At 48.9% G+C, this 18,504-nt stretch overlaps 1 protein-coding gene across 1 annotated transcript in view; it reads right to left on the reverse strand.

Moving 5' to 3' along the window:
- DAP (death associated protein) overlaps positions 1 to 8,604 on the reverse strand; it is a 63,306-nt gene extending 54,702 nt beyond the window's left edge. Inside the window, exon 1 of the mRNA XM_065905719.1 lies at positions 8,393 to 8,604. Coding sequence (XP_065761791.1) covers positions 8,393 to 8,447 — 55 coding nt within the window. The 5' untranslated portion in view covers positions 8,448 to 8,604. The remainder of the gene's footprint in view (positions 1 to 8,392) is intronic.
- Positions 8,605 to 18,504: the final 9,900 nt, after the last annotated feature.

Below are 18,504 nucleotides of genomic sequence, written 5' to 3' on the forward strand. Positions count from 1 at the left end.
CTGCAGCACACCAGGCTTCCCTGTCCATCACCAACTCCTTGAGCTTGCTCAAACTCGTGTCAATCCAGTCGGTGATGCCATTCAACCATCTCATCCTCTGTCATCCCCTTCTCTTTCTGCCTTCAATCTTTTCCAGCATCAAGGTCTTTTCTAAGGAGTCAGTTCTTTGCATCAGGTGGCCAAAGTATTGGAGCTTCAGCTTCAACATCAGCCCTTCCAATGAATATTTCAGGACTGATGTCCTTGCAGTCCAAGACACTCTCAAGAGTCTTCTCCAACACCACAGTTCGAAAGCATCAGTTCTTCAGCATTCAGCCTTCTTTAAGGTCCAACTCTCACATCCATACATGACCACTGGAAAAACCATAGTTTTGACGAGACGGACCTTTGTTGACAAAGTAATGTCTCCTCAGAGAGTCCCCCGTGTCCGAGTCCTTGGTGGTTTATCACCTCCTCCCCACTGTTTCCTCTGTGTAAAGTGGGGGTGGCAGGATCTGAGCACTGGATTGGTGAGTGAGCCCCTCACCCTCCATGGTGAGGGACCCCACCGCCTGGCAGCTGACCACTTCCAGGACTGTCCTCAGCCCCTCACCATCTAAGGAGGCTTCTGGAGAGCCGAGGACCTTGGATAACCCTTCCCACTGGATGGCGCCACGTGCCAGGCCCTGCTCTAACCACTGGCCAGTTACCACCCCACCCACTTCACCCTAACCCTATGGTGCAGACCACACCCCCACCCCCATGAGGAGGCGAGGCCAGTGAAGAAGCTCCTGACCCCGCCAGCCAGCGCCCTTAATCTCACCCCACAGGCCTTTTCCTGCTTCAATGTTCCAGGAAACAGAGCATCAGTGCTCCTCAGAGAGATGCCTCCGGGCAGGTTCTAGGCCCAGGAAAGCAGTGTGTTTGATGTGGAGAGCTCTCTGTGAAGCAGGTTTTCCTGCCCACAAAAAAAAGCAACGTGGGCGGAGGAAACAGCCTCCAGCTCGGACTTTGTCAGGGAGGGAAGCAACTGATGAAGATACCGCCCTGGGGCCTGGCAGCCCCTGAGGTGCTGGGGTGCCTGGCTGTGAAAGGGTTCCCCACAGACTGCTCCATACCCTCAACAGCAGGCTAGGAGGACCCACAGCTGCAGGTCGGGCAGGGGAAGGAGAAGGGTGTCCCCAGCGGGCTTGAGGCAGTAAAGCGCCCGGGGCCAGGGAGGGGCCAGCCCTGGGGACCAGTGGGGCAGGACCGAGAGCAGAGGCTTCCCTTTGCTCTTGCTGGGAAGAGCTACTGAAATCTGGTTCAAAGGAAAGCAAACCCACCTAAAAGAAGCCAAGAAAGGCTCTGAGAGTTGTTCCGGTGAGAAAAAAAGGAAAGCAAAACAGAGACGCCCAGAGCTGCAGATCAGGGGTGAACGAAATCCTCCCAGGGAGAGCAGCGCTGTGGCCGGAAAGCGAAGTGGGCACCAGACTGGACGGCCCTGGGATGGGGACAGTGGGTGGGGCCAAGGCAGAGGGAGGCGGTCATTCTCCATTAAGAGGAGGTGCCCCACCGGGAGAGGGGTCTCCATGGCCAGCAAAGAAGCCACGCCTATCCGAGGAGGCTGGCGTCCCGAGCCAGGGGGAGCTGCAAGGAGTGAGAGAAAGAGGGGCAGCAGCTCTGAGTTAGGAGGGGCCCCTGGAGCTCCCCACTCCCCGCGGCCACGTTCAGTGCCCACAGGGGCTTTCTGCAACGGGTGAAAGGGATGCTTGCCTGAAAAAATGAGTCCCTGATACATTGCTGAACTTGCACCCCTGATGGTTTCCTCTCTGAAGAAACAGAGGATGAAAGAAGGTAAACTGCCATTCTCCACTTAGAGGCGAAACATGTTAGGGTGGGAAGGCCCTTAAGTGACACGGAGGAAGCTCACTCACTCTCCAGAGGCAGGCTGAGGCTCAGAGACCTCGAGCGTGGGCTGGGACTGGAGAGGCCGGCCAGTCTTCCACGCAGTGCAGGCTCCATCCCCTAGCGGCTGTGACCCAGAGGTCAGAGTGCCTGGTCATTGTTCAGTCGCTCTATCCTGTGCGCCTCCGTGACGCCATGGGCTGCAGCACACCAGGCTCCCCTGTCCTCTGCTATCTCCTGGGGTGGGCTCCAACTCATGTCCTCTGAGTCGGTGATGCCATCCAACCATCTCACCCTCTGTTGGCTGCTTCAACCCGTGGCCTCCATCAGGATCTTTTTCAGGAAGTCAGCTCTTCCCATCAGGTGGCCAAAGTATTGGAGCTTCAGCTTCAGCACCAGTCCTTCCAATGAATATTCAGGGTTGATTTCCTCTAGGATGGACTGGTTGGATCTCCTTGCAGTTCAAGGGACTCTCAAGAGTCTTCTCCAGGGCCACAGTTTGAAAACATCAATTCTTCAGTGCTCAGCTTGTGTGGTGACAGGGCCCAGACCTGCCAGACAGTGACTGGTCCAAAGCTGAGGACTGGGAGAGGCAGACGCAGGGGAAACCCTGAGTTCAGGGAGATGGTTTCAGAAAGTCCAGGGAAGAGTGAGATCCCTGCCTCGAGGTTCTCGGGGACAGGCAACCCGACGGTGTTCACCGACCACAACCCTAGTCTCCCCGGCAGTGAGAGTGGGGCCATTTACCTGGGTTGTGGCTGATTCCGGGGAAAACAGACCACGGTAGGCAGGGTAATGTCCCCCTCCCCACCAAGCTGGCCACGCTCTAGTCCCCCACCTGTGAATACGCTTGGCAAGGAGGAATTAGGCTGTTAATCAGTTGACCTTAAAATAAGGAGGCTATTCTAGATTACGTGGCTGGGCAAACTGTGATCACAAGGGGGACCTGAAATGTGAGACAGGGGCACGGAAGCATCAGCGTGCCTACTGTGAGGAAGGCTGGACCAGCTGTTGTGGGTGGAGGAAGGGGCAGTGCACCCAGGAGCGTGGGGGTGTCTGGAAAGTAGAAGTGGCAGAAATGGGGTTCACCCAGGGAACCGCCAGATGAACCAGCCCTGCAAACACCTTGACGTCTGCCCAGTGAGGCTCACTTTGGACTTCTCACCTCCAGAACTGTAAGACAATAGAGCGGTGCTGTTTTAAACAACAAAGTTTGCTGTCCTTTGCTACAGCAGCCACAGGAAACTAACACAGTGACGCGTGTCACTTGCAGGTGGCACCTCAAGGCCCCGACACCGTGGCGTGCACTCAGTCCCCTCCGAGGAGGCCACACGCTGGGCAGGAGGGGCCTTGCCCTCTGCATTTTTTCCCCCCCGGTTGGAGGGCCTCCTGGGAGAGAAACCAACCTTGACTTGTTCAGCCACTGCGATTTGGGGTTGTCTGTTACAACAGTGAATACATAATATAGTTGATATAACTGTAACTAATACAGGGCCTGATACAAAAGTGGATAGCCCCTATACAAACAAAAGAGTCTGTGAAGCTGGGAAGGGGAGGCCATTCACAAGACCAAGTAAGAGTGCGGAGGCACCTTCTGAAATGAACAGGACACTCACAGAAGTGAGGAGCAGGAGGCATGTGTGAGCCAGTCTCAGAGCACAGAGGGAAAATCTTAAACACGTCGTAGAAGTGCTTGGTCCACCCTAACTGGAAGCTCTTGGAAAAAAAAAAAAAATGCAGTGACTAAAAGGGTCCCTCTTTTTTCTTGGCATCTCGGGACCAAAGGCAGGCTTCCCAGCTGGCACTAGTGGTAAAGAACCTGCCTGCCATTGCAGGAGACATAAGAGATGTGGGTTCTATCCCTGGGTTGGGAAGATCTCCTGAAGGAGGAAATGGCAACCCCCTCCAGTATTCTTGCCTGGGAAACTCCATAGACAGAGGAGCCTGATGGGTTATAGTCCATGGGGTCGCAAAGAGTTGGCCATCAGCCATGACTTAGCGACCGAGCACACACACACAGGAGCAAAGGCAGACAGCTCTGTCCTGTATCTTCAAGCGCTGATCAGTGACTGGGCTGAGGACACTGGGGGTCGTGCTTAGCACACCTGTGATTTCACGGCTAATACAATAAAAACCAAATCAGTCTTGCCTTTTTTAGCAACAGAGTGGCCTGGATAATACGAAACCTCCAAAGGGAGGTAATTCAGAGGGAAGTATCATCCACAACCTTTTAAATGCACCCTGAATGATCAGTAGAATAGAGGACTCAATTATTTTGAAGTTACTAAAGAAAAACAAAGTGGTCTCTTTTCCACTATAATGAATAGAATTGTGTTTGTATTTCCATTTGACTCAGTTCTAGAAGGGACATAAAGTCTACTCTTGAAAGGAAACTACACTTAAGATTAGTAACACTTCAAGCCATCACGTATTAGATTTATGAGAACTTTCCTGACATATGGTTTGCGTCCCCTGGGAACTGGCAGGGGACCAGGACCAGCAAAACGTATGTCACGAAGAGACGTTATCCCCACCACTGCCAGAAACTCATGGAAACCGGCAGGAGCGAGTCACAGTGTGGCTTGTCACCGAGTCCCCCTTTCTGCTGGGGATCAGAGTTCTGCTGTTAGATGAAACAGAACCTCAGTCGCTCTGTTCATCTGTTACTTGTAAGAATTCCCAGAGAAGCAGCTGTCTCACCTCATCTCTCCACAAATATTTGGTCGCCGAGAGCAGTGGCGAGCTCTCAAACATGAAGACTTGGCTACTCTGACAGAGGACCCAGCCACCAGCACATCCCAGGGTGCCAGGCGGCGCCCACCAGCACTGTATTTATTCACACAGTCCCCTTCCCACCAGTACTGAATTTATTCACAGTCCCCTTCCTCCGAGGCGCTTCAGGAGCCTCATTAACCTCACAGCCTGGGAGGAGGACCTGGTGAAGAATGGAGCCCCTCTGAGAAGGGCTGCTGAGGTTCCAGGAGGCAAAGTCGTCCCCCCCCCCCCCCCGGGAGATCCCCTGAAGTCACTGTCTTTGGGGGTGTCGGCAACACTCCAGAGAGCTTGGCCAGGTTAAAAACAGCGTCGTCCCCTTGATCCCAACTGCAAGGGGACTGTTCCTTAGTGCCAAGCGCGTAGAACTGACTGGTGAAGGGGAACACGCTGCTACCCCCAAAACCTGCCTCTTGGGCAAGTATGATTTTGAGTTGATTAAGAAACAGCACACAGGAAAAGCTGGATACAGAGAAGTCACCCTTGCTGGGAGCTTTTACACTCGTAAGGGAGATCTCCAGGTGTTAAGTGTCTCTTTTTCTCTGTACCAGGAAGAGAAATATGACTAAGTCACAGGAGAATCCTACTCTGCATAACAACCTTCCCCTGGCTTATCAGGCATTTCCTGGCTCCCTCCCACAAGGGGAACCTCCTCTCCTGGGCATGTTTTATTGTTAGTATTTAAGGTGGGGCTTGGGAGTCACTCATTTTTCTTGAGCATCTCCTATGTATACAAGAGAGATATAGGTTATTGAACTGCTTCTTTTTCTTTATTAGTCTGTTCTTTATCTTAAGGGGGATCTTAGCCAGGAACCTAGAAGAATAAAGGGAAAGTGATTTTTCTCCCCTACACCCCACACCCTAAGCATGCACACATACTAAGTTGCTTAGTCCTGTCCAACTCTTTGCGCCCCTCTGGACCATAGCTTGCTAGGCTCCTCCATCCCTGAGATTCACCAGGCAAGGGTACAGGAGTGGGCTGCCACACGCTCCTCCAGGGGATCTTCCCGACCCAGGGATCGAACCTGCGTCTCTTAAGTCTCCTTCACTAGCAGGCGGGTTCTCTACCACTAGTGCCACCTGGGAAGCACCCCATGCCCTGTAACACTCGGCAAATATGTTACGATTTCCATGCTGCTGCTGCCTAAGCTGGCTGAGAGTCCCGCCTGCACCACCAGGACACGCTGGAGACAGCTCAGCAGTGGAGGGAAGCTGTGGGCCTCTCGTGCCAGGGAGGAAGTGAGAGGCAGTTAAGAGGCTCTGGAGAAACTCACAAGCTATTTATTACATATCACAAGCCAGGCCCTGCTCATCAATGGGACCCAGGCCCAGAAGCAAGGGGCACAGGCAGACAGGTAGAGGTTGTGCGGTGCAGAGAAGTGTACCTGGTTCAGAGAGCAACAATGAGAAAACACGAAAGAACATGAAGAGAGTCACGGAGGAGAATTTTATTGTTTTCAGTCGCAGACTTAGGCACAAGATTTTGTTATCCAACTTAAGCACTTAATGAAAGTGTTGCCAATGTTTCAAGGCTGTTATTTTGATTTAGGAACTGGGCTCTGGGCTATCCGTGATGATTACCCTTTATTATAGTAGACGCTCTTTTTTCCTTTTAACATCTACTCTGCAGAACTTTCTGTTCTCTGGTCATGCTGGAGTAAACAAGACCACCCAGACCTTTCTGCCAGAAAAGGCTTCCACACAGAGGTCTCTGTGCAGTACTAACGGAGAGGCAAGACACTGCAACCGATGAAAGGTCTCTTTCTAACCTGCACCCCTGGGCCTGGATGCTAGGCCCTTCCTCCAGCTCTGGCCAAGTGTGACCATCCTTGCGAAAGGCAGAATGACAGTGATGGCTTCCTTAGCGTCTCCTGCTGGACTGGGAGCGAGCTTGTCTCAAAGCCTTAAGAAGTCACTGCCTGAAGTCACTGGAGTTGTTTACCTGTGGCATTAACTGTCCCTGGGCTCCAATCCTATAGACGGTGACATTAAGAGCACAAAGGCAGCCCTGCCCTGCTACTTCCTCAGGGACCATCTGGCACAAACCTCCCATTTCATGGATTAGGAAAACCGAGCCCTAAAGAAGTGACCAGTCTCAAACTCAGAACTCAAGTTCACTGCTATGCCAGCACAAATACATTGGCTCCCTTCTCCTTGAACATAAATAAAATGGTTAATTCGTGATTCACACAGCCTAGCTGTTCACAATTCAGAGAAAACTCAGAGTCCTTCATGAAATTTCTCCCAGGGAGTTAATATCGACAGTTTATTCCTCCAGTCTTAAAGATCTCCATATGGCTGTCTCTATATGCCATTTAATGACTGCCACTTTGCTTTGGTATCACCCCAACACGTACATTCTACTGCTACTCACTGCCTGGGAACAGGGGAGCCCCAGGCAGACTGTGGCTGAAGGTCACCAGGGTAAACGAAGGTGCTACCTCCTGCCCAGCTGCCCAGGTCATCAGGCAGCTGGGCATGAACCCCCAGTGGTGGGACTTACAGGCCAGAGTTATCATGAAAGGAAATGCTTTGACGTTCTCTTTTAACTTAAAACTGATTCAACACAGAGGCCCCCAAACTCTACTTTCCATTACAGTGGAACTGTTTTCTAAAATCCCACACCTCTCACACCCCACATGCATCGGTTAGCCATTTTTCTTTCCTGGTGCCTGTCTTGCTGTTGAGAGCTTATTTCACTAATGAAAAGTATGACCTACTCTGGAATGCAACACATGCTAAGGAACTGCTCTATTCACTGTGTGGAGACAAAGAATTAGCGCCCTATGGTGGGGGCGGCAGGCAGAAATTGGGGAAATCTTTCCTTCAACAAGAAGATGGCATAAATGTTCCACAGAAAGCAGCCATGTTTGGCTCAGGCCTCTGTTACTAGCAGACTGAGTTGATACTCTTCACTAATGTGTGGAATGAAGACCCTAAAAATCCCACAGGCTTATGCGACTGGGGGTCAGTCACCTCTAATTCCCTCCCAGTGCCCTTCCATATGGACTGATGGTCATTTCAACGGAGAGGTGAAAAAAGCAATCAACCAGTTTGGGCAGATTCGAAAGAGCAAACAGGAACTGTGCTCAAAAGGGGGAGGAGACGATATGAAAATAAAGGCTGCTCAGAGTCCCATTTTCGAAGAAAAAAAAGACTCCAGCATTTAACTTCCTTGCCTCAGAAGTTTAGGATGTACAGAAGCTAAAAGCAAAAAAAAAAAAAAAAAAAAAAACCCCACACAGAATCAAACCACTTTTGAGGAAAAGCAGAATGCGAAAGAAACTGGAGGAAGGGAAAAAAAGTCATATTGAGTGGTTAACGAAAAAAAAAAAGATTTCCTCTCCTTTGGTTCTTTTTTGTAAAGCTGTCAGCCTACAATTAATCATCGTCAAGACGCTGAGAACTCTGTGATTTGTCACTGTTTTGGCTCCTCGTTTTCTTTTCCAAAGCATCTGGGTATTCTAAGGAAGCACTCACCGACCAAACTTTTGGGGACACATTGTTCAGCTGGGGTTCTTTGAAGTCAGTCTAATCTGCACGCAACTCCAACGGACTTGCGATGTTTTCGCGCAAAGAAAACAGGTGTCGCCCGCGCGGGGCTGAGTCTACCTCAGACCGCACGAGTCGCCCCATCCCGGGGCGGGTCGCTGCCTCCCCGCCCGGCGCCCCGCGCGTCCCGCGCCCCGCGCCCGCGGGTTCGACCCCGCCCTCCGGACCCGCGAGAGGAGAGAAAGTGGGAACGCGTCCGTACCGGCGGGCGGGTGTCCAGCTTTCGTCTCCAGCTTCCCCTCGGGAGGCGAAGACATGGTGCGAAGCCGGTTTCAGACGGACCGGGACGGCGGCGGCGGGCTCGGGCTGCTGGGAGGAAAGCGCGCGAGCGTCGGTGCCGGGACCGAGAGGCGCGCGCGTAGCGCTCCGGGGCCGCGCACAGGCTGACTGACCGCGGCCGCCGAGAGGGGGCGCGGTCGGCGCGCGCCGACGTGGCACGGTCCCGCCCACCCGCGGCTGCGCAGTGGCGTCACCGCGCCCGCCCAGCTCCGCCCCGCGCGGGCGCGCGCTTGTGTCCCGTGGACTGAGCATGCGCAGTCCGCGGCGCCACGTAGGACGCCAAGGCTGGAGGCTGAGGAGGAAGAAGGGGGCGCGGGGAGGGCGGGGTGTTGGTAGACGCCCGAGGTGCTGGCGAGGCAGGAGCGGGAGACTGGGTGAGCGTAGTCCAGCGGGAGGGTGGCACCGACGTGGACGGTGCTCCGCCAGCCCGCCAGAAGGGCTGTGACCGTGGTGGGAAAGCTGAGCCTCCACAGCTGGGCGCCCAGGCCAGTGATGCGTGTCGTCGTCGGGGAACCGGCCCGTCAGCCACGTGTCCTCCGCCCCCCTCACACCTGGAGCCGCAGTTCGGAAATGAGACACCAGCGGGGACCGACCGGGCACGAGAATAGCCCAGATTTATTGAAGTTCAGTTCAGTCGCTCAGCCGTGTCCGACTCTGCGACCCCATGGACTGCAGCACGTCAGGCCTCCCTGTCCATCACCAACTCCCGGAATTCACTCAAACTCACGTCCATTGAGTCGGTGATGCCATTCAACCATCTCATCCTCTGTCTTCCACTTCTCCGCCTACCTTCAATCTTTCCCAGCATCAGGGTCTTTTCAAATGAGTCAGTTCCTCGCATCAGGCGGCCAAAAATTGGAGTTTCAGCTTCAACATCAGTCCTTCCAATGAATATTCAGGACTGATTTCCTTTAGGATGGACTGGTTGGATCTCTTTGCAGTCCAAGGGACTCTCAAGAGTCTTCTGCAACACCACAGTTCAAAAGCATCAATTCTTCAGTGCTCAGCTTTCTTTATAGTCCAACTCTCACATCCATACATGACTACTGGGAAAACCATAGCTTTGACTAGATGGACCTTTGTTGGCAAAGTAATGTCTCTGCCTTTTAATATGCTGTCTAGGTTGGTCATAGCTTTTCTTTCAAGGAGTAAGAGTCTTTTAATTTCATGGCTGCAGGATTTATTGAAAAGATGCTGCAAACGTCCCCACCCACCACCCCTGAGAGAGCACGAGGCAGCGCTTTGAAGCTTGGAAACCTTAAAGGTCTTGGAAGGTTGAGCGTTTGTGCCCAAAGGATGGCTTTGCAATGGGTCTTGATTCTGTCCAAAGCTGAGTTGGTCTGGTGCACTGAATCTCATCCTTCTCGACTTCTCAAGCACTTTGCCACTACTCGTATCCTCTCCTGCACAGTCAATCCCACTGTACTAAGTTAGTGTTCACACATGTCCAGTGTCATTTTGAAATGGAAACACCGCCACCTGCCTTGACCGTACATCTAGCTTTGACAGCACAGCTGCTGGAAGACCACCTCACCCACTCTCACTCCTCAACCCAGTCCAAGCCATCTGTTTGTCATCGAGCTCCACAGAGGCTGCCACCCACCAGGAAGGTCCTTTTATCAATTCCACTCATAACCTCTCTGCTGCTCAGTTCAGTGGTCACTCTTCAGCTCTCCTCCTCATTGACTTCTGGGCAGCACTTGACCTCGCTGACGTCAGGCTTCCATATCGCTGCTTTGATATCCAGTGTTTGGACTGGATACCTGCTGCTAACTCTCAGTGGGGTTAGTTGGCTCCTGTTGTAGATTTCTAAACACTTGAGAATCCCAAGGCTCAACACCAACTCCTCTACACCTCACCTTGGTTTCCCTGGCCAGTGAGGCCCCATTACCATGTGTGGGCTTGTGGGTCACAAAGCTACAAACCCATCTTTCTACACCTGTCCCTTCACTAAGCACCAGACTCACATTCCACTGCCCCCTCAACCTCCCTAACTGGAGGTCTCACCCAGTGCTGCCCAGCTCTTTGCTTTAGGACCCACGTAGAAATGCACACACTACAGGTGGATCTGGAACTTCCCCCCATTTCAGTAGCACTATTAGCAAGAGAGCTGTTGGCAAGGCAGCAGTCATGATATAGTTGTCATTGTCTTGCATTCACATCCAAACTTTCAGACAGGTGTCAGCAGCTTTGAAGAAAATCCGAAATCAATAGTGGGACACTTTGAAGAAATGCTCCATCACTAACACTGTTGATATAACAGAGTGAGGAATACACAGACACAGGCGATCTGGATTCTAAACAGATGCTTGAAGGACATGTAAACAAATTAATTGTATGAATAATTTCCGTGACTGCTATATGGTTAAAAATTTAACTTTAAAATTACCATGCCTAAGAAGTGCAGGAAAAAACTTATGGGTTAGAAAACACTGTGTTATAGTTTAACTGGCATCATTTTTTCCCCTTCTGTCAGTCAGGTCAGTCTCTCAGTCAGGTCTGACTCTTTGCAACCCGATGGACTGCAGCATGCCGGGCTTCCCTGTCCATCACCAACTCCTGGAGCCTGCTCAAACTCATGTCCATTGAGTCAGTGATGCTACCTGAGCATCATCCTTTGCCTCCTCCTTCTCCTCTTGCCTTCAATCATCAGGGTCTTTTCCAGTGAGTCACTTCTTTGTATCAAGTGGCCAAAGTATTGGAGCTTGAACCTTAGCATCAATCAATCCAATGAGTATTCAGGACTGATTTCCTTTAGGATGGACTGGTTGGATCTCCTTGCAGTTCAAGGAACGCTCAAGAGTTTTCTCCAACATGTCAGTTCAAAAGCATTAATTCTTCGGCACTCGGCTTTCTTTATGGTCCAACTCTCACATCCATACATGACTACTGGGAAAATCATAGTTTTGACTAGATGGACCTTTGTTGACAAAGTAATGTCTCTGCTTTTTAATAAGCTGTATAAGTTGGTCATAGCTTTTCTTCCAAGGAATAAGCATCTTTTATCTTTTAATTCTGTGGCTGTGGTCACCATCTGCATGATTCTGGAGCCCACGAAAATAAAGCCTGTCACTGTTTCCATTGTTTCCCCATCTATTTGCTGTGACATGATGGGACTGGATGCCGTGATCAGTTCTTTGAATGTTGAGTTTTAAACCAACTTTTTTGCTCTCCTCTTCCACTTTCATCAAGAGGCTCTTTAGTTCCTCTTCACTTTCTGCCATAAGGGTGGTGTCATCTGCATCTTGATTCCAGCTGTATCCAGCCCAGCATTTCACATGATGTACTCTGCATAGAAGTTAAATAAACAGGGTGACAATATATAGCCTTGACATACTCCTTTCCCAATTTGGAACCAGTCTGTTGTCCCATGTCTGGTTCTAGCTGTTGCTTCTTGACCTGAATACAGATTTCTTAGGAGGCAAGTAAGGTGGTCTGGTATTCCCATCTCTTTAAGAATGTTCCTCAATTTGCTGTGATCCACATGGTCAAAGGCTTTGGCATAGTCTATAAAGCAGAAGTAGATGCTTTTCTGGGAAACTTGCTTTTTAATGATCCAACAGATGTTGGCAATTTGATCTCTGGTTCCTCTGCCTTTTCTAAATCCAGATTGAACATCTGGAAGGTCTTGGTTCATGTACTGTTGAAACCTCGCTTGGAGAATTTTAAGCATTACTTTGCTAGTATGTGAGATGAGTGCAATTGTGTTTGAACATTCTTTGGCGTTACCTTTCTTTGGGATTGGAATGAAAACTGACTTTTTCGAGTCCTGTGGCCACTGCTGAGTTTTCCAAATTTGCTGGCATATTGAGTGCAGAACTTTCACAGCATCATATTTTAGGATTTGAAATAGCTCAGTTGGAATTCTATCACCTCCATTAGCTTTGTTCCTAGTGATGTTTCCTAAGGCCCACTTGACTTCGCATTCCAGGATGTCTGGCTCTAGGTGAGTGATCACACCATTGTGGTTATCTGGGTCATTAAGCCCTTTTTTGTATAGTTCTTCTATGTATTCTTGCCACTTCTTAATATCTTCTGCTTCTGTTAGATCCATACCATTTCTGTCCTTTATTGTGTCCATTTTTGCATGAAATATTCCCTTGATATCTCTGATTTTCTTGAAGAGATCTCTAGTCTTTCCCATTCTATTTTTTCTCTATTTCTTTGCACTGATCACTGAGGAAGGCTTTCTTATCTCTCCTTCTATGGAACTCTGCATTCAAATAGGTATATCTTAATTTTTTTCCTTTGCCTTTTGCTTCTCTTCTTTTCTCATGTATTTGTAAGGCCTCCTCAGACAACCATTTTGCCTTTCTGCATTTCTCTTTCTTGGGGATGGTCTTGATCCCTGCCTCCTGTACAATGTCATGGACCTCTGTTCATAGTTTTCAGGCACTGTCTATCAGATCTAATCCCTTGAATCTATTGTCGCTTCCACTGTGTAATCATAAGGGATTTGATTTAGGTCATACCTGAATGGTCTAGTGCTTTTCCTTACTTTCTTCAATTTAAGTCTGAATTTTGCAATAAGGAGTTCATGATCTGAGCCACAGTCAACTCTTGGTCTTATTTTTGCTGACTGTATGGAGCTTCTCCATCTTTGGCTGCAAAGAATATAATCAACATGATTTCGGTATGGTTTTTTTCCCCTTAGTGGTATATAAAGCTGTACGTTAAGAGTGTTGGCAGTTTAGAGTCAATAACCCATGATATTGTTAGGAACCCTGTGAGTAAAAGAAAGAACCTTCTGAGGAAGGAACTAACTACCCGGGGGCCCTGGAGGCTCTGGTCACCACTGGGCTGCAATGAGGACTGAGAGTATCCATATATTTGCCTGAGACCTGTTTTGGGACAACACTGATCAAGACGCTCTGGTATAACAGCTGTGCCTAGTTTTACGTGTAGAACCTGAACTCCTGATTCACCCACCTACCCTCAGAGACCTTCCCATCTAAAGGAGAATCCAAACTAATAATTTCAATGGGAGTACCTGCCTAATCCCTTGCATTTTTACTGCAGAAAACACTGTGATTTAATGAATTGAGCTTGAAAAAAAATACTCATTTTCCCTTGCAGCTAGGAGTGGCCAAGAGACAGTATTGGTCATTGAAATACAAGTGGAAGTCAACTGAGGTTTTCTGGGGAAGTTTCTACATTTTTGATATGAGGACCACTCTTCTTCCTGGTGACTTCATTGTTCAGATGGCCTTGAATTCAGACAGAAGGTAGAAGCCAGAGCGATTGTACTGCACCCATGAGGCAACCAAAGGCATGAAAGCCATATGCAAGAGGTGGCAGAGCAGAAAGACAGAAGGAGGTAGGGCTTTGAGATTCTGCGGAGGCTTTACAGAGCAGCTGACCCTGCCTCCAGACTGTTTTGTGTTGTGGGAAACAAACCCCCTGTTAGATGCAGCTCCTGTGGGTGGTGTCTTTACATGCAGCCTAATGCAACCCCTCGCCGGTGATGGGGCCCTGCCTGTCCCCGGAAGCTCCTCTGTCACAGCAACTCTGGACATGGGCCTTTCTGATGCTCCTCCCCTGTGACAAGCCAGTCCCTCCCTTTGGGCCTTCACATTAGCTGTTTCCTCCAGCTAGGACCGTCTCCCCCAGATTCTTGCATGGCTAATGCCTCCCCATTCTGGAATCAGGATTTGAAAGGGCCTATCCTGACCACTCGGTCTAGAGAAGGCAGCCCAGGCCCTTGACTGTCTCCACTTTGTCTTCATTCTCATCTATCATCTCTCTCCCTGGGCATTACTGTCTTTCTCCTCTGGTGCACAGTCTGTGTCAGCCCCATGAGGAGAGAGGTCCTGTCCAGCTTGCCTGCTGCATTCCTAGCACTGAAAACCAGGGTGGGCACAGATAGACATTCTCCCCCATTTCCCCCATCATTCCAGAGTGTAGATACATTTAGTTTCTCACAACTGTTATATAAATGAAGAGCAGTAAATGAGGTCTGCAAACAGAGTGAAAATTAAACACAGTCATGGAGGACAGAGGAGCCTGGTGTGCCATAGTCCATGGGGTCTCAGAATTGGATGCCACTTAGTGACTGAACAGCAACAACAAATGTAGATGGCATGAATTCAGGTGGCCATGAATCTTTTCTGATACTTTACTTTCACTCATAAGTATGTTTGTGTCTGTGTGTGTGTTTATGTGTTCATGTGTGTATTCGTGTGTGTTTGTGTGTGTGTAGGTCCAGCCACACAAGTCCTGGATCCTGAGGATAAATGTCAGACACAACCCTTTGGAAACTTTTTATGTGGACGTGCACACAATAAATATTAGAATTCCTGAGTGAATAATCTTACAAGCGCACCATACCTCTGGGAGTAAAATAGATTGACCCATTTTTACCAAGAAAAAAGGCAAACAAACAAAAGGGGAAAGAAAGGATCGTTGGACTTCTGTGGGACACAACCCTGTTGAGTGCATCCTGGGACCGGAAACCACATCACTAAGCCCCAAACCCATTTCCTCCCGCCACTGGCTGCCTTCTAAAGTAAGTTTTGTGAGCTATTGTCCCCCTACTCTCTTAAGAAGACTCTCTTGTCATCCCAAATAATACTGGGGAAAATGGCATTGAATCTAAGACACTACTTAATATGTATGCTGTAAACACTGGAAAAGTATTCAAAGAAGAAACAGAAAATGCAGATTCTCTCCTCCGTGTGAGTATTTTGTGCCCTTGGTTACTTCACTGACATTCCGAACTTCAGTTGCCTTATCTGCAAGTTGGAGATGTAAACTCTGCCGTCCCTCAGGCCTGGAGAATCCGGGGCCTTCCCAGTGCCCCCTGCACACCCATATGGCTGTCCATCAGCTGCTCCCCATAAGATCCTGAGACACCAGGGCTTCTCTGCCCTCAGGGATGGAGGAGCCGAGCCTGTGAAAGGCCAGACTCGGGCTGGTCCTCAGGGATGTGAAAGGCCAAGCACAGGGACTGGTAGCTAATTGGGTAGACCCGAGAGAGCCCAGCTCTTGCTACAGTCCTGGATGCACCTTTGGAAGTGCTTTATAAATTGAATATACTATGGGATGTACTGCTATTACTGCAGAAGGAGTTCTCATTGTTGTTGTTCAGTCACTAAGTCATAGTCCAACTCTTTGCGGCCCCATGGACTGCAGCATGCCAAGCTTCCCTGTCCTTCATCATCTCCTGGAGTTTGCTCAGATTCATGTTCATTGAGTCAGTGATGCAATCTATATGCAGTTCTTATTCAGTTCAGTTCAGTTCAGTCGCTCAGTCATGTCTGACTCTTTGCAACCCCATGGACTGCAGCATGCCAGGCCTCTCTGTCCACCCCCAACTCCCAGAGTTTACCCAAAATCATGTCTGTTGAATTGGTGATGCCATCCAACCATCTCATCCTCTGTCATCCCCTTCTCCTCCTGCCTTCAATCTTTCCCAGGATCAGGGTCTTTTCCAATGAGTCAGTTCTTCACATCAGGTGGCCAAAGTATTGGAGTTTCAGCTTCAACATCAGTCTTTCCAGTGAACACTCAGGACTGATCTCCTTTCGGATGGACTGGTTGGATCTCCTTGCAGTCCAAGGGACTCTCAAGAGTCTTCTCCAACACCACAGTTTAAAAGCATCAATTCTTTGGTGCTCAGCTTTCTTTATAGTCCAACTCTCACATCCATACATGATTACTGGAAAAACCATAGCCTCGACTAGATGGACCTTTGTTGACAAAGTAATGTCTCTGCTTTTTAATATGCTGTCTAGGTTGTATTCATTAAATACAAGAATTATCCCACGGTGTTTTAAAATAACCCTGCCTATCAATCAGTTTGATGAATATTGTTTTTTCATTCCGTGCTGACTCATACCTATGTCTTCTTGTGCTGTTGTCTGATGGATGAGAATTTTTATATTCTTACTCACCTCACAGGATTTCACTTCCATGTTTGATTTTGCTTGGAAGGTGAGGGCAGCAGCCATTCTGAGCTTTGCTTTGTAACATCCAGGATGTTTCTCACTATATTATGTTGTAGAGATTTAAATAATATTTATTTAAATATAATTTCTTTGACACCCACAAGTCACATACAATATTGAAGAAGATAGATAAGCATGTCCCAAAACCAAATAAGAATGGTGGACTATCTCACTCCCTCCCTCTGGCATGCTCGCTCTCTCTCTCTCTCTCTCTCTCTCTCTCTCTCTCTCTCTCACACACACACACACACACACACACACACACACTCTGAGTCCGTTGGAGTTTCATTGGACACCAACTTGTCAGTCAGTCACAGGGTAATTGAAAAGCATTTCAAGGCGTTTTGCAAAAGTGATTCAACAGCTGGTAGAGAACCTGAAGGTCAGTTTCCATCACATCTGAGGTCATCCTTTAGCTCAGGATATTTGAAGAAGAAGAAAAAAATAACCAGTCTGAATCTCAGCAAAATATTCCTCTTATCTTTATTTGGAAGTTGGAAAATAGAAACTGCAGCAAAGATGGGAATACGACAACCATGAATACTGATTTGGCACAGAATTGCAAATGCTATGTAAGTTCTTTATGAAAAATGTGTTTTAGCAAGAAATGGGGGTGGAGGGTAGGGATAATTTTGTTTCTGGCTGTTTCACTGAGTCATTATTTGACCTTGCGCAAGCTACTTCCACATTCTGTGATTATAGTGGAGGCAATAATACACCTCTCAGGCGGGGATTCAAATAGTTACTCAATATTATGTCTTAGCATTTATCTCCTTGTGTAAAATGTCCTACAAGGGTATATGAATTGCTATAAGTACAAAAAGCAAACATGACAAAGACATCAAGAATAAAGAGGCTTTCAGCAGGATAAAATCATCTCGAGGGGGTATGAAATCTACAATAGAAGAACAACGTACTTTTGTTAGCTTTTTTTTTTTTTTTCTTTTTAAAGAATCTAGCCAGATTCCCTGATAGCTCAGTTGGTAAAGAATCCACCTGCAATGCGGGAGACCCCCATTCAATTCCTGGGTCAGGAAGCTCCCCTGGAGAAAGGATAGGCTACCCACTCCAGTATTCGTGGGCTTCCCTTGTGGCTCAGCTGGTGAAGAATCCATCTGCAGTATGGGAGACCTGGGTTCGATGCCTGGGTTGGGAAGATCCCCTGGAGAAGGGAAAGGCTACCACTCCAGTGTTCTGGCCTGGAGAATTCCATGAACTGTATAGTCCATGGGGTTGCAAAGAGTCAGACACAACTAAGCGACTTTCACTTTCATCCAGGTTTAGTGGTACTAAGACATTATTTTACCCTTTTCTTCTTAGTCTGAGGAGAAGAACCTGTAAATGACTGAGGTTTGAGACTCAGCCTGCTCACACCTGAGATGTGCAGCATCATAAACCATTCACTGTGCGCCTCAGCGCCCTCACCTAAGGTGGGGCCGTACCGCGCCTCTAGAATGTTCACAGAAGGTATTGTACGTGTGACAGCACATTCAGAGCGCTGGCTACACTTTAAAGGGCCGAGCACAAGTTTACCGAAAGCACCTTACTTATCAGAGATTTTAGATCACCATCCAAATAGGCATTTATTTTAAAATACAAAACAGACAATGAATGTTCTAGGACAGAAAGAAGATTCCCACAGGTTTGTGGGTGGGTAGGACTGGTGATAAGGAACAGGTTTCAAGGGAGGGCGTGTGTGGAACAGAACCTTCCTGGTGACAGAAGGCAGGAATAGGGCGTTCTGAAGAGAAACGTGGAGGGAACAGCAGCTCACGTGCCGGAGACCTGGTTGGTCGGGGCTGGCTTGAGGTGAGAGTAATGACGGACCAGAGGGTCCTGGTCTAAGTCCCGCTGAAGAGACCACTAGGGTCTTATCTCTGCCTCTGTATTCAGTCTCTTGCAAAATCATGTCATGTAACCTCTGGAAAGGAGAAGGGAATGGCAATCCACTCTAGTGTTCTTGCCTGGAGAATTCCATGGACAGAGGAGCCTGGCGGACTATAGTCCATGGGGTCGCAAAGGAGTCAGACACGACTGAGCAACTGACACATACACGACCTCTGAAAAACTTCCTTGTACACTTGAAAGA

The sequence above is a fragment of the Muntiacus reevesi genome, chromosome 14 (genome assembly GCF_963930625.1).
Source record: "Muntiacus reevesi chromosome 14, mMunRee1.1, whole genome shotgun sequence".
Classification (NCBI taxonomy): Eukaryota; Metazoa; Chordata; class Mammalia; order Artiodactyla; family Cervidae; genus Muntiacus; species Muntiacus reevesi.